The sequence below is a fragment of the Solea senegalensis genome, linkage group LG6 (genome assembly GCF_019176455.1).
Source record: "Solea senegalensis isolate Sse05_10M linkage group LG6, IFAPA_SoseM_1, whole genome shotgun sequence".
NCBI lineage: Eukaryota > Metazoa > Chordata > Actinopteri > Pleuronectiformes > Soleidae > Solea > Solea senegalensis.
Genome location: NC_058026.1, coordinates 13573339 through 13587435, shown reverse-complemented (window position 1 = coordinate 13587435; position 14097 = coordinate 13573339). Strand labels below are relative to the sequence as shown.

The following is a 14097-nucleotide window of genomic DNA, read 5'->3' as shown; positions in this document are numbered from 1 at the left end:
CAGCAAAATTGTGTCAGTTGCACAGGAGTCTGCATGAGGACAGGATATCTAATAATAATAAACAATAATAACTTTGATTTCTAAAGCGCCTTTCACAAAACCCAAGGTCACTGTACAGGAACAGTAAGTAGAAAAAAGACAAACCAGAACAAAAAACAATCAGGTGGCAAAATACATCTGTTCCAATCAACAAGAATAGTGCTCCTGATAGAGAAGAATATACACTGCTGCACTTTAAGTCCCCTTAAAGTGCAGGAAATTATGTTGAATTTGGATGTATATTGTAAAAACGCCATCTTCTTCGTCTCCACCCTGTCATGTTTCAGCGTTTGCAAACATCCTCTTTTTTTGTCATCCTTGCAACATCACGGGCAACTTTTACTTCTGTTTTCCTTCGAATTAATCATTATTCATAAAATATGGGTAATGACTTAATTAGTGTTACCACATGAAAGTAATGTGTGTGTGTGTGTAATCGTTTCATAGACAAGATTCTTTATCATCTAAAGTAGAACAAATGTAAATATGTGCTCTAATGCAAATATCAGTGTCAAATTCAAATGCACGTTTCATCTGAAACTTTCCCTTAGGGTTATGTTGTCAAGAGACAGTGAGCCTGTCCTGACATGATGCTCAACGTCAGAGGGATGCTTTTACACACTCAAGGAATGTAGGACCACTCACCTATAGATAGACACCCAAACTCAACGTTTTTTGTGTGAGGGGGAAAAAAGTACTCAGTTCATGTAAAAACTCCCTGACATTTCCTGGAAAATCCAAAGCCTGACTGCCTTGAAGTGTTTTTACTTACTTACTCATGTTGTATATCATTAATATTGTCAACAGTCTAAACAACAGTCAAGTGCAACTCACTGACTGCTGATATTAAAACTTCTAATCCTCAAGGATTCCCATCAGCTTAAAACTTGGATATACAGGAAAAAGCAACAGGAGAGAAACTGGGTGGTGACTAATCCATGATTCAATCCAGATTTTCCCAGCTCCTGTTTTCTTCTCGGCCTTTTGTAATAGTATCAGTTTGCGGTGATTGTGAACATGTGCCATTGTTTGCTTTGTAAATTGTTTTACGTGACAGGGTTGCCTTTCGAGACAGGAACTTCGCTCCATTCTCTTCAACATGTTGATTATGTTGATATGTTTGCACATTCTTCCACATGTGCAAACATATCAACATAACTTACACTGCAGCAAAGCATTCCATTAAATATCATGTTGAAAAGAATGGAGCGAAGTTCCTGTCTTGAAAGGCAACCCTGTCACGTAAAACAATTTGATCAAATGATCAAAACTTATGGGCTTATTTTTGTGCCAGGACAAAGCCACAGTTAAAACGATCTGTTTTTCCTTACATTAGTATTTTATTTTCCAAAACCTGTTTACAATAAGATGCACGGAGAGTTATGAGTTATAAAAATTTGTGTTTTATTGCATGTTTATGACAGCAGAGACATACAAATAACCACATAACTGTCAAATTCTAATACACACTTCTCTGGGAAATATTAAACTCCGTTGAGGTGTTTGACTAAATAAGATCTTATAAATCAGGATGTGATTCATGCAGCATTCGCAATGGTTTATCATTCCAAGGAAAAACATCATCCTCATCAAGCAAACTGCATGAGATTGTTGGAGGAATTTATATGCTGGTAGCCACATACAAAATAGGGTATCATTGTCAATTATATTGTTTAATGCAAGTCTTTCTACATTTATAGTAACAACAACAAGTAACAAAGCAAGGTGATTTTAGATTTAGGTATTAAGTTCAGAATGTGAGCAACAATCAAGTGTTTTTCCTCTTTGCAACGATAAGAGTTTTTGCTCTAAGGGAGGGGAAGTTTTGGAATATCCAAACATCCATGTGTCATCAAGATTACTTCCTCTTCGATAGCAGGGGCCTTTTCTCAATTATGTTTGTGCATACACGCATGTGTTTTTGCGACCTCTTTAGGACCCTTTCCAGTATAAACTGACCTAAATTGACCTTTTTAGAACCAGTAGTCCAAATGGGCACCAAAGCCTTGTTCTTATAGTGAGGCAGAACCTCATTTACAAGGCTCTGGTTACATGTCCTTTTTATTTAACCAGGTTGAACCCATTTAGATTGAAATCTAAATGGATGACCTGGCAAAGAGGTCAGCAGCACACATAATAGTAAATATTAGAGATGTGTATTATGATTAGGGTTAAGGTTAGTGTTAGGTATTATAGTTAAGGTTAGGGTTAGTTATTATGGTTAACTCTTAGTGCTCACGTGGCACAGATCTATGCTGCAGGTGCACACTTGGTAATTTGCTGTGGGAATAACATCGTGGGTGTGTGTGTGTGTTTATAGGTCACATATTCAGGCTGTAAAAAATGTGTTTTTTTCGTCATCTTATGTGTTGTTGAGTTAAAGTCATGATTCATTTCATGTCGCATTTTTAGTAGTGATATATACGATTTTAAACATTTTGAGTACTTTTTGCTCAGGTGTGTTCATATAGTCGTATAGTCATATAGATTGCCTCAGTTGTGCTGAAGAAAAGGATATAAAGCACTCTATATTGCACATTCTTATAGCCTCTGTATATACTGTACATTTGAACATAGTATTGGTAATGGCTCCTTGTTCTAAGGGTTGACAAGAATAGCTGCACAAATATGTGCATGTGTCTAAATCAAATGTCCATTACACTAATAAAACTGTTGTCGATTGCTTTTGTTATGAATACATTTGTGTTTATTTTTCATAGCATGAATCACAATTTAGTAAATCTGGGGAAAGACCAATAGATGAAAATAGTAATTTCTTTCCTAAATTTCCCACCTCATCACATGCATCAAACTATTTAAAGCAGCAAAAACAATACATTTAGAAACTTTCCAGTGAAGTGGATCATATCCCCTATTTAACAAAAACACAGTCACACAAACATATAATTCTAACTATGAGTATCACCAGACCAGACATTTATTTCAGTTCATACTCAATAAATAGCATTAAGAACTAATTAATAAAAATGATTATGTTCATAATGTTTTATCTTCTGGTCAGCACATATATTTTATAATGATTTAACAACTGTTTAATAAATGTGTTCGGATGTTACCCCACTTCCTTCTGCTTTGTGAGGTAAGACGTAATGACTGCGGTTTGAAACGCGTTGGAGCTTGTTGTGACCGTGTCATCTTCCTGGAAGTTTTTTTACTGGCATATCTCCTGCATATTCTTTTGAACACATGAGCCAGTCGTGCATGACCTCAGTGATGACTTTCACATTGCCCAGAAAAAAATGAAAGAAGTCCCTCTTTGTGGTTGTCACAGAATGTCACCTAATTTGGTCATTTTTCATGTATTATTGAGTTTTTAGCCCACATGTCACATGAAGACATCATGTGCGGCAGGTTATACGTGTGATTATTAATCACAATATAATTTTCTTCAATAGAAATGTAACAAAAACATATTTTACATTAATATTATACTATATTATACGATATAAATGTATAAGGTAATTAATCAGACTGTTTTTGTTTCTATGTATAATAAGTGTTTTAAGCTATAAACTCAAAAAGTTTCAAAAAAATTCAACTTTCACTCATGAGTAAAAATCTAACTTTTAATCATCTGACATTTATCACACTAATCATCACTATCAACTGAATTTTGTGACAATTTTATTGCAACTTTTTCCACCACATTTCCAAGCTCTATAACCTTCAAAAATCAGTGGCGTCACACGGTGGCTAGTAAAAAAAAAGAATAAGAGAGGATGAAAATGTTTTGAGGCTGCATCTGTGTTTATTATTTGTATATTTAATGTTTCATTGCAAATATGAGTAAAATATCTAGTCCAAGAATGGGTATGAATTTGTGAATAATTAAGTAAAAATAACAAAGGGAACAATCTGCTGCTGGAAAGGCAAATAACAAAATCAAATCAAAAAAATCACAGTAATGTTTTTTTTTTGTATATTTTTTTTTATATATTTGTGTGAGTGAAGAAAAAAATGAAAATGTTAATTTGCTGTATTATAATTGTAATAGATGGTAGACTAACTGATAGACACCATCTTTTTCTTTTTTGTCTCCTTAAGAATTCTGTGTATCAGTGTATGCATTGCCACTTTATTAGGAACACAGGACACCTGATAAAGTGGCATGAGTGTTCTTCTGTTGCTGGAGGCCATCTGCTTCAGGGGTGAAATGGTTGTGTGTTCAGAGTGGTTATCTGGATTACTATCGTGAGTTATTGTTGCCTTTCTATCATTTCAAACCAGTTCTCAAACCATTCTCCTTATGACCTCTTGCATCAAACGGGCATTTTTGCTCAGACAACTGCTTACTAGATATTTCATCTTTTTTGGCGCTTTCTCTGAATGCCACAGATATGATGTGGGTGAAAATCTCATTGAATCAGCAGTTTTTGAAATAATCAGACCAGGCAGCCTGTCTGGCACGAAACACCATGAGCTAAATCACCATCAAGCATGTTTAAAATTCCCTTCCTTCCCCATTCTGATTCTGAGTTGCTGCTATGTGATGGGCTGAAATCTGTGTTAACAAGCAGTTAAATAGGTGCACCTAATAAAGTGACTGGTGTGTGTAACTCTTGTGAAATAAATGTGTGTGACAGTGACTTGCCTTTAGTGAACTTTACCTTTAAATAAGGCAATGCATGCAGGACAGTGTATGGAGGCCCTCGATAGTTTCTCAAAAAGTAGCTTTCAAAGAAGAATATGTATGAAATGATTCCTCTCTGAAGGTGGAATTTTAGATGTCAACACCTGAGGATTACACTTGTTTAGAAGAGGTCATCTGTGAATCACCTGTCAGTTAATCAATCTCTAACTCATACATTTGTGGTTAGTGGTGCAATACAACATGCAATACAACCATATACTATACCCATTTGTAAAAACGTTCTTATCAACATTCCTGCCATGTCAGTCAGATTATTGCACATTTTTAGTCACCTTGTTTTTTTCTCCCAAATGATATCTGAATTAGTGACACAGTTAATCAGCTCTCTTGACAAATCACTGCTGCTGTAGAAATTCCCACAGTTGACAGTCCCACCTTGCGCAACTTGCAGACTGGGAAATGACTCATTTCCGCTTGGCGGCTTTAAAAGGAGTCCGCTCCAGCGCTAACATTCAAACAGCTGAGGGAGACACAGGAGTAAAGGAAAAGTAGAGGAGAGAGTGAACTGAACAAAAAAGCAAGATACAGCAGAGCAGAAAACAAACTTTACTTTGCATTTTCATAGTGCTTCCTTGCAGCTGCTTTTGAAGGACATTTTTATCTTTTATTTTAAGTGTTGCAGAAGTTGGAAAAACAGCAGATATGATGAGCAGTAGAGTCATTGCCACTGTCATGGTGCTGCTCCTCGCCTCCATGGCCATTGTTGAAGGTAAGATTACTTTATTGTAATGTGACTACTCAACAACAATTACTCTTTTTCTCAATGCATGTAAACACCGTTGCATTTTGTGACTTTATGTGACTCTTGTCTTCTGACAGGAATGAGCCTGACAAGTGTGGGAGTGGAGCTGCACTGCCGCTGCATCATGACAGAACGCAGACCCATTGGCCGCCACATTGAGAAGGTGGAAATAATTCCTGGAAGCTCTCACTGCGAAGAAACCGAAATCATGTAAGACCTGCTCGAAAATAACACCCACAGTAGCCATGATGGTCGATGCACTGGCACAAAGTTGTCGTCAAAGTGTCGTTGTTCTGACTGGATCTCTGCGTCTTGTTGTTGTTGTTGCAGTGCCACGCTGAAAAAGACAGGCAAAGAAGTCTGCCTGGACCCTGAAGCTCCCTGGGTGAAGATAGTGATCAACAGGATCCTGTCCAAGTAAGTAATTGTTCATGCAGTTATAACAAACATTAATCTGGTTTTATGTTGTATATAATAATCATTGTCAATATAATGAGTGATTAATAAAAATTCTGTGTTTTCCCTGCAGCAGAAGACGCTGAGACGCACATCTACTCCAAATGAAGGGTACCCCAAAGTATTTATCCAATGATAAGGTCATCACCTGATTCACACCATGGGACTGCTTAATGTCCTCGTCCACTGGTCAAACGGACAACAGAATCTTTACACTCGGCTCGTGTTTGCATCAAACATGCTATTTATTCAAGTCTGGCGCTTGTGTGTATGTCACTTACTACGTGTTGCAGCAGCAATGGCTGTTGGCTGCTTCTGAAGTCTGTTAGAATGTTTAACTTCATTTTGTTGTCTCTAATTTATGTATTTGGCATATTTATTGACGTATTTATTTGTTGCCGCAATGGTTCATTAAAGTGTATTTGGAGTGGAAATTTAAGATGCTGTGTTTTGTGTTATTGTCATCTTATACAATTGCAGCATTATTGTTTTGGCCTTCCTGTCATATGACAATCTCATCACTGACTCCAGATTTTCCATCATAAGTCATCTCACCTGATCATCGAAAATCTCTATAACACTCTCAATTGCCCCGAGATTTATCATTTTACAACAGACGTCTCAAACTGCAATAAAATGATGTACATTACATTACATTACATGTCATTTAGCAGACGCTTTTATCCAAAGCGACTTACAATGGAATCAAGTACAATTAGCCAGGGGTGGAATCGAACTTGCGACCATGATGTCTTTGGTACACAAGGTAGGGTCTTAACCACTGAGCCACTCCACCCGTCATGATGTACACATCATGACGTACACGATCAACTGAATTTAACTGGGTTTTTGTTGCATGACTGCAGGCAACAGTAGAGAGCTCCACCACATGATGCTACTTGTGTTATGACAATACTCTCTTGCCACAGGGCCTTACCATATTCCCACATGCATTAATAATGCAGAGTATTTAAAGGTGATTTAAAAGGGAAATCCCCTTCTGCTTTAAATAAGAGTTAATGCAGTGCCGGCCCAAGCCTTTATGGGGCCCTAAGCAGAATTAGATTTGGGGGCCTTCATATCACTTCATATCAGTTTCACTCTTGTTTTTTTTAAGCTAAAATCACATAAGTGGTTTGGTATTCATTTGCACTTTCATATTCAAATGATGTTGTTTTTTAAACATGCTATCGAGAGCCCCTTGGGTGACCAGTGGGCCCCAAGCAGCGCATTAGTGTCAGCCCCGGCGTCAGGGGGTCAATTAAGGGGGCAATGCCCCCCCACCCGTGCCTCCTTGCCCCCCCATTGGCTGTCAGAGGGTATGTATGTTTATATGTGCAGATCTGTGGTAAAATCAACACTGCCCCCCCTGTGATCATCACATGCCCCCCTCACAATATGGTTCTGGAGAAGGGGGCTGATTAGTGTGCCTATGCCTAAATAAATAAAATGCAGCTGAGTGTAATTAAGTGAACTGGTTCTTGTGTGGAGATATTGAATGGAGATAATTTCACCTGTTGTATTTTCAGTGAACTCAGTGAGTGTGATTCTTTAAACAGAACTGATGCAAAGTGACGGGAATCAGTTTTGTGATTTCCAACTCTTAATTAAATCCAGATGAATGCGGGAAAGTTGTGGAATATCCACACATGTGTCTACCAGATTTCATAATTCTTCTACACCGACTTCCCGTCTGATACCATGATCCTGTTATCCTGTATCCTCGCACTGTGTGTGTGTGTGTGTGTGTGTGTGTGTGTGTATCCTTGTATTTGTTAAACATAAACATTGATCTTGTCAGGACCAGTAGTCCTCATGGAAACCAAAGCCTGGTCCAAATGAGGCAGAACCTCATTCCTGATGAACTGGTTAAGTTCAGGCTGAAGGTTTGAATTGTGGTTAAGTTTAAGGTTGGAGTTAGACATTAATATGCAGAATCCTAAGAACAATAGCTGTGCAAACAAGTGTGTTTTAAATTAAGCCTCTGTGTTAAATAATTACTGCTGTAATGTACATATCACCATTTTTAAATCAAAGGAAAGACCAATAGATCTCGTCATTGGTTTCGTAAATGATTCTTGTCACATGCCGCCTGTCATGCCATACCATGCATCAGTCCATTCAAAGAAAGACAGTAAATTTCCAATGTGATCACATCCTGCGGTCATCCAAATAACAAAATTTCCCCCCAGAGCAGAGATGACCCCCAAAAAAGAGGAACAAGAGTTTAGCTGAGATCTGGTCATAACTTACTGCCAGTGTGAGATTTTAGTTCCTTTAAAACACAGTAGCTTCTTGCAGGTATGCATGAGGAAAGCAAAAAAAAGAAGAAAAGAATTATGATCTCATAACCAAGACAGCCTGTATTGGTTATGAGATCATAATTCTTGGGTTGTCTGCATGTTCTTGGGGTGGCTGCTTTGTCTACATATGACACGGTCAGTAATAATAACTCTGATTATGCTTTTTACACTTCCAAATTTGATGAATTAGTTATATTTGACAGGAAACTGGGTAACTTTTAACAAAACAATGACTTGCTGTTCGAAACATGATCAGAAACTTGAGGTCAGGAGAACAAGTCTGTGGTCTTTTGCTTTTGCTGATGCAAAGTTAGGACTGTATGTCAGTCAAGCATGTCCAGAATATATGGTGTTAATTAATGAATCAGGGCTCCACAATTCATTTATAGCTATTTAAAAGAGCCAGGCTTGTTTGTTGTTGTTGTTTTTTTAATACTGTGTACATTATTTCCTGCATTTTATGACTGTATTCTAATTACGAGTCTGAGAAATAATCATATATAGTAAATATAGTATCTAATCACACTCAACGAATCTAATATTGGCTTAAGACATTTGTGCAGCACTGTATGTACACTATATGTATATGAATATATATATATATATATACACACACACACACATATATATATAATTATTACTGTTATTATTAGTGGCCACGCTGAGGATGCCAGCAAGCAAGGGGGCGGGACTGAGCCCACTCCACAGTGGGTGGTAGGTGCGGTAGTGCGGTGTCTGACGCGCGCAGAGGAAACACTCACAGCGCTGGATGCACAGATTTACCCACATACACAAAATGCTGCGTCCACGAGCTCCGACAAGCTGGTACGTGTGAAGACAATAAAGAAACCGCAAACGATCCTGCAAGAAGAACAGACTGAAGAACTCGCAGAGGCCGTAGTTGTTGTTTTTTTCATCCTTCATCCCAGTTCCTGTCGATGCGCTTTAGCGGTGCATGAATCCCCCCGTTTGGTTTGCAGGTCCAGGACAAAACCCGGGTGGTGTTGACGGCTGTGTGTGAGGTGGAGAAGGTCTGTGAGTGCAGCTCAAGCGCGTCTGCTCCTTGGCAACTCCTTCAGGATGGCGTTAACGATCTGCACGAGATTTACCGACGAATATCAGCTGTTCGAAGAGCTGGGGAAGTAAGGAAGCATGTATTTTCTTTTTCTTTTTCTTTTTTTTTTATCATCACCTGGCATCATCCCTGTATGAAATGTCAACCTGTTATGTAATAGGCCGCCGTGGTTTAAGGACACATAATATCTGTGCGTTTTAGCGAGTGTGCGTGTGCGCGCAATGATGCTTTGTGCATGAATGACACACACACACAATATATGTATATATATATATATATATATATATATATATATATATATATATATATATATATATATATATATATATATATAAAACACACAGTGTGTCATGCATAGTGCAGGTCTGTGTAATTGCATCCCTTTTGCCTTTATGCCACATTTGAAGTCCTGCTTACGTTTTATGATAACGAATGAAGGTGTCGAGTCGAGCGCGTCGTCATTCGCCTGCATCCATCCTGTGCAGCCATATATGCATTTCGGCCTGTGTTACAAATTGAACTGAGTGAAATGCAACGGTGTATGTGTGTGTGGGCGTGTGTGTGCGTGTGTGTATGTGTGAAAGGGAGAGAGAGAGAGAGAGACACAGAGAGAGGTGAGGTTTTGGTCACCCACCTCCTCTTTCTCCATTTCCCCTCCCCCCCTCTCTCTCCCCAATCCTCCTCCCCTCTGTGTGACAGAAATACACACTGTAATGCGACAGCATGTAGGCCTTGTAGGCGATGACACGTTCTCCAAACCACCAAGCTGCGGTCAATTATCAGACACAGGCAGGGGATTCCTTAGCCCCAACACACACACACACACCTACATGCGCTTTGTCCAGTGAGGACCCTCCTATAATGCATTCCCAAACCTCTAACCCTAACCTTAACCATCACAATGAAGTGCCTACCCTTTACCTAAACACAATTCTAACTCTAACCCTAAAACCAGGTTGCAACCCCCAAAAAGCCCTATACTGAAGTGAGGACCAGCTATAATGTCCATAATGTTGGGTCCTCACAAAGCCACAAATACAAGAAACATCTGCATGTGTGAGCCGGTTTGTAAGATATACTCTCTCTCTCTGTGTGTGGCTACATTTGTGTAATCATGCACATGACCTGCAGTTTGACAGGCACTCATTGCACACAGTCTCAGATACAGCATCTGCAGCCATGGCTGATGATGAGCTAAAGCAGAGAGAGAGCGAGAGAGGATGAGAGTGTGCCACCACTTAGAAGTCTATCTGGATGAACTGATCTCCCATCATCCCTGTGATGAAAGCCTGTGTTTCTTTAGTGAGAGGGAGGGAACTCCTCTTCAGCCTCAGCATCCTGCTTTTATGATCAAATCCTATGTTCATCTTACACCATCTGTCATTAATAATGCAGCCATATTGCTTTTATGCTAACTCACCTGATCCCCTTACTGGGTGCAGCACCACTCCACCACGCTTATATACACTACTGTAGATGCCCTGTTACGATAAGGCCTAGGGGAAAACCTAATCACAACATGAATGTGGAGACTCCCCTCTTCCCAATTTCCAATAAACCACCAGCAACAAGCAAAACAAATCATTCAATCACATCAAGGTTTATTTCAAAAACAAGCACAAAATGTCTGCTGGCTGTGAGGGGTTCAAAGGAAGCCCACAGCAGCTGGGATGATCATGCCTCTTATACTGGAACCTCCTGTGCAGGGCCAATCAGCTCCCAGGATCCACGTCACACACGTCATTAAGTCAAACATGCACACCTGCAACCCATCACACACTCACATGCAAAGACACACACACACACACACACATACATACAAGGAAAAATAAGCCACAACCCTGATGCCAGTTGTTTTTGACCATGTGATAATGATGAAGTTAATAGCGCACCAGTATCACATCAGTCACTATCTACTGATATTCAAACGTTTGTAACAGTTTTTGTGTAACTACTGGTTGTCTTACTTTTCATTCTTTACAAAAATAAATCAGCAGACATTCGGTCCCGTCTTCCATCACAGACAAGACTGGGTCGGCACATTTTCTATCAGAGTACTTATTGCTAAGTTAGTAAGTTAGTAAGTTAGGGGTGGGAGTCACAGCGTACCTCACGATACGATGTGATACGTGATAGATGGTCTGTGATACCAACCATGATTCTGTGAGAATCAATATATTGACAATCCGACTGTTTACTTTACAACGCCTTAATTTGTTAAATGAAGTATCTATATTTGCCCTGGTGTATCGATTATTGTATTGCAGGAGGAAGGACGACGATATATCACTAAAGTGATATTTTTGATGTGCAGATTTACATATAATACTGCATCCACTTTATATCAAATAGCTTGAAAACAAGGTCCTCCATTTGATCAGCTCGTGTGACCCTGTGTCACCCATATATCCTTTCTCTGCATGCATGTGAAAAGATGCTTTAATCTTTGTGAAGCCTGTTTATGTAATTGCATAAACAGATGTTCCTCGTACAATGCATGATGTTGAGTTTTGGATCCGCATTTGACTTCCGCTAAATGTTCTGATTGCATAGTTTTCTTGCATTTACTTAAAAACAGAGAAGCGCACGTTATTTAACGTGACCTTTTTGTATATACTGTCTCAGACTCGGTTAAAAATGATTATGTAACATGTTTTGCTTTGATCATTTCCTTCACCAAATCCCCTATAAATTAGAGGTAAGCTTTAGTGGCAAGCTGCTCACTCCAAAGGATGTTAGATAACATGTTCATGGTACACATTGTTGCATATTAGTATGCAGTAGCTAGTGGTTACATGGGCACAAAGCTTGATTTGTTTCTGATATTGTAACAACATTGTGCAGAAACATCATGTCACGGTTGTCAGCCATTGAAAGAACATAGTTCATTTGAGGTAATGAGTATTCTCAGAAGCAAGTTCTTCTAGGTGTTGTGATATATTTCTGGTTTTGTGCGGCGCTGTAGGCAGAACTTTGCTGTTCATGGGTGGAGAAAAGGCATTCACAGTCTCAAACAGAGGTTATTTAGTAAAATGGGGCTACTGTACCCAGCTGCAGAGGTGAGTGAAGCTGAAGCAAACTACTCCATGGTTGCGTTTAGAGATGAGAGATGTGGCACTCGGCTCTTCTCCTCCCTCAAATATAGCTGACCTAGTTTTGGAATCTTCATGCATGTGCCTGAAACACCAGAGCAACACAAGGCTGAAACAATAGTGGGCTGCTTTGGCACGTGTGTTGATGTTAGTGGTATGAATGAATGAAAATGAAAGTGTGGTGTATGAGTGGGACTGAGTGAGCAGCTGCATTGCTTTTGGATCTACACTTTTGTCTGTGTCTCACCTCAGCATGAGGATATGTATCGTACCTTCAGATTCTTGCCAGTACACATGTGAGCATGGAAGCAGCACTGGTGGGTAAGAGAAGATACATTTCCCTGTGTTTTGATAAATAACACTCTGAAGCAGTTTCTATGAAAGATATCTGTCCAGATTAGTCATAAACTGCAGGAAATGTGACCATTTCACAGCAGCTTTAGGGGCTGGAGATTGAACAGGTCATTTGGACCCAAAAATGGACAAACTAGCCAGAGAATACATGTAGATGCAGCAACAAAGATGCAGCAGAGTGGAGAGATTACATCCTTTCTAGAATGCCAAGTTACTTCACTGATATGCTTGGAAAAGGGAGAGGTTAATCTACAGTCTATTAGATTACTAATACTAATGTGTGTGTTTGTGTGCGTTCATTTCAGGGGTGCATTTTCTGTGGTCAGGAGGTGTGTGAAGATCTCCTCTGGACAAGAGTATGCTGCCAAAATTATCAACACCAAGAAGCTTTCTGCGAGAGGTAGGAAACACAAACGCTCATGTAAACATTTACAGAAACATGCAGCTGACACACACAGGAACGCACACCACACTGTCACTGAGTTATGTGTCGACGAGCTGTGATACATGTAGCACACAGGTGTGTTTATGTGCGTCACTTTTTCCAAAAATCATGCTTGCACAAACACTGACATACTATTTCTTCACTGACATTTGGATAAATCCATCCTGTCTCCACACACACACACGCACACACACATTATTTATTCGACCTCTCGTTGTGCTGCTCGTCTGTGATGCCTCCTCCGCTGACACGGGTGGCGCTGGCTGCAATGCTCACAGCTGAATCCTCAGATTCCTAAGCCACTTTTCAGATGGTTTGGTTTCGTGACTGTCTGCTGTCAGTTTAGTGTGTACGTAACATCGTAGCATCTTTGTCTTATTTATGGACCAAGAGCCCCCCCCCCAAAAAAAAGCTGATCTAAGCCAAGCTGTGCTCACAGCATCCTCTACTGGATCACATGGTAATTACCACAGGCATTCGGATGTAGGGATTCATTATATTATACCTGACGTCCTTGAGCCAATAACAGATACTGATATATGTCAGTTTTTCCCTGCACACAACTGGAGAAGTCTCTTATGTAGTGAAATTAACATCATCACAGCATCATCACAGCAGATGTAGATACCGATACCAATAGTATCGTGCATCCCTTGTCTGATCCACTTCTGTGTGTTTTCAACTTGAATGGGATTTTAATGTTAGTAGAACTCCTTCTGCATCGTGGGAGACTGCATCCGGAGAAAGACTCATCTGTGTTTTGGTTGATTACAGTAAAAAGTACTTTTAAGCAGTTTGCCTGCTTGCAATTTTTGTGCTGCGTTGTCTCGTTTCTTCTTGTGTGTTATTCATATCTGTCCTCTGTTTCTATGCAAATGTTTTTTTCGCACGCAACCATGCGCGTGTCCCTGCGTGCGTG

At 39.6% G+C, this 14097-nt stretch overlaps 2 protein-coding genes across 13 annotated transcripts in view; both read left to right on the top strand.

Moving 5' to 3' along the window:
• Positions 1–5152: 5152 nt before the first annotated feature.
• LOC122770770 (interleukin-8-like) lies at positions 5153–6348 on the top strand. The gene is made up of 4 exons (XM_044027889.1): positions 5153–5420; positions 5531–5663; positions 5784–5870; positions 5983–6348. The coding sequence occupies exons 1-4, from the start codon at positions 5354–5356 to the stop codon at positions 5993–5995; spliced, it is 300 nt and encodes a 99-aa protein (XP_043883824.1). The 5' UTR covers positions 5153–5353; the 3' UTR covers positions 5996–6348.
• A 2577-nt stretch (positions 6349–8925) lies between these two features.
• The window catches only part of camk2d2 (calcium/calmodulin-dependent protein kinase (CaM kinase) II delta 2), a 32268-nt gene continuing 27096 nt past the window's right edge, over positions 8926–14097 (top strand). For all 12 annotated transcript variants that reach the window (XM_044027888.1, XM_044027886.1, XM_044027881.1 and 9 more), the window contains exons 1-2: positions 8926–9354; positions 13039–13133. In XM_044027888.1, coding sequence (XP_043883823.1) covers positions 9293–9354; positions 13039–13133 — 157 coding nt within the window. In that variant the 5' untranslated portion in view covers positions 8926–9292. The remainder of the gene's footprint in view (positions 9355–13038; positions 13134–14097) is intronic.

Excerpts from the sequence above, each read along its gene's own strand:
- LOC122770770 (XM_044027889.1), top strand. The coding sequence starts at position 5,354 with ATGATGAGCAGTAGAGTCATTGCCACTGTCATGGTGCTGCTCCTCGCC. Across the intron at positions 5,421-5,530 it reads CTCCATGGCCATTGTTGAAG|GAATGAGCCTGACAAGTGTG; the intron begins GTAAGATTACTT and ends GTCTTCTGACAG. Across the intron at positions 5,664-5,783 it reads TGCGAAGAAACCGAAATCAT|TGCCACGCTGAAAAAGACAG; the intron begins GTAAGACCTGCT and ends TTGTTGTTGCAG.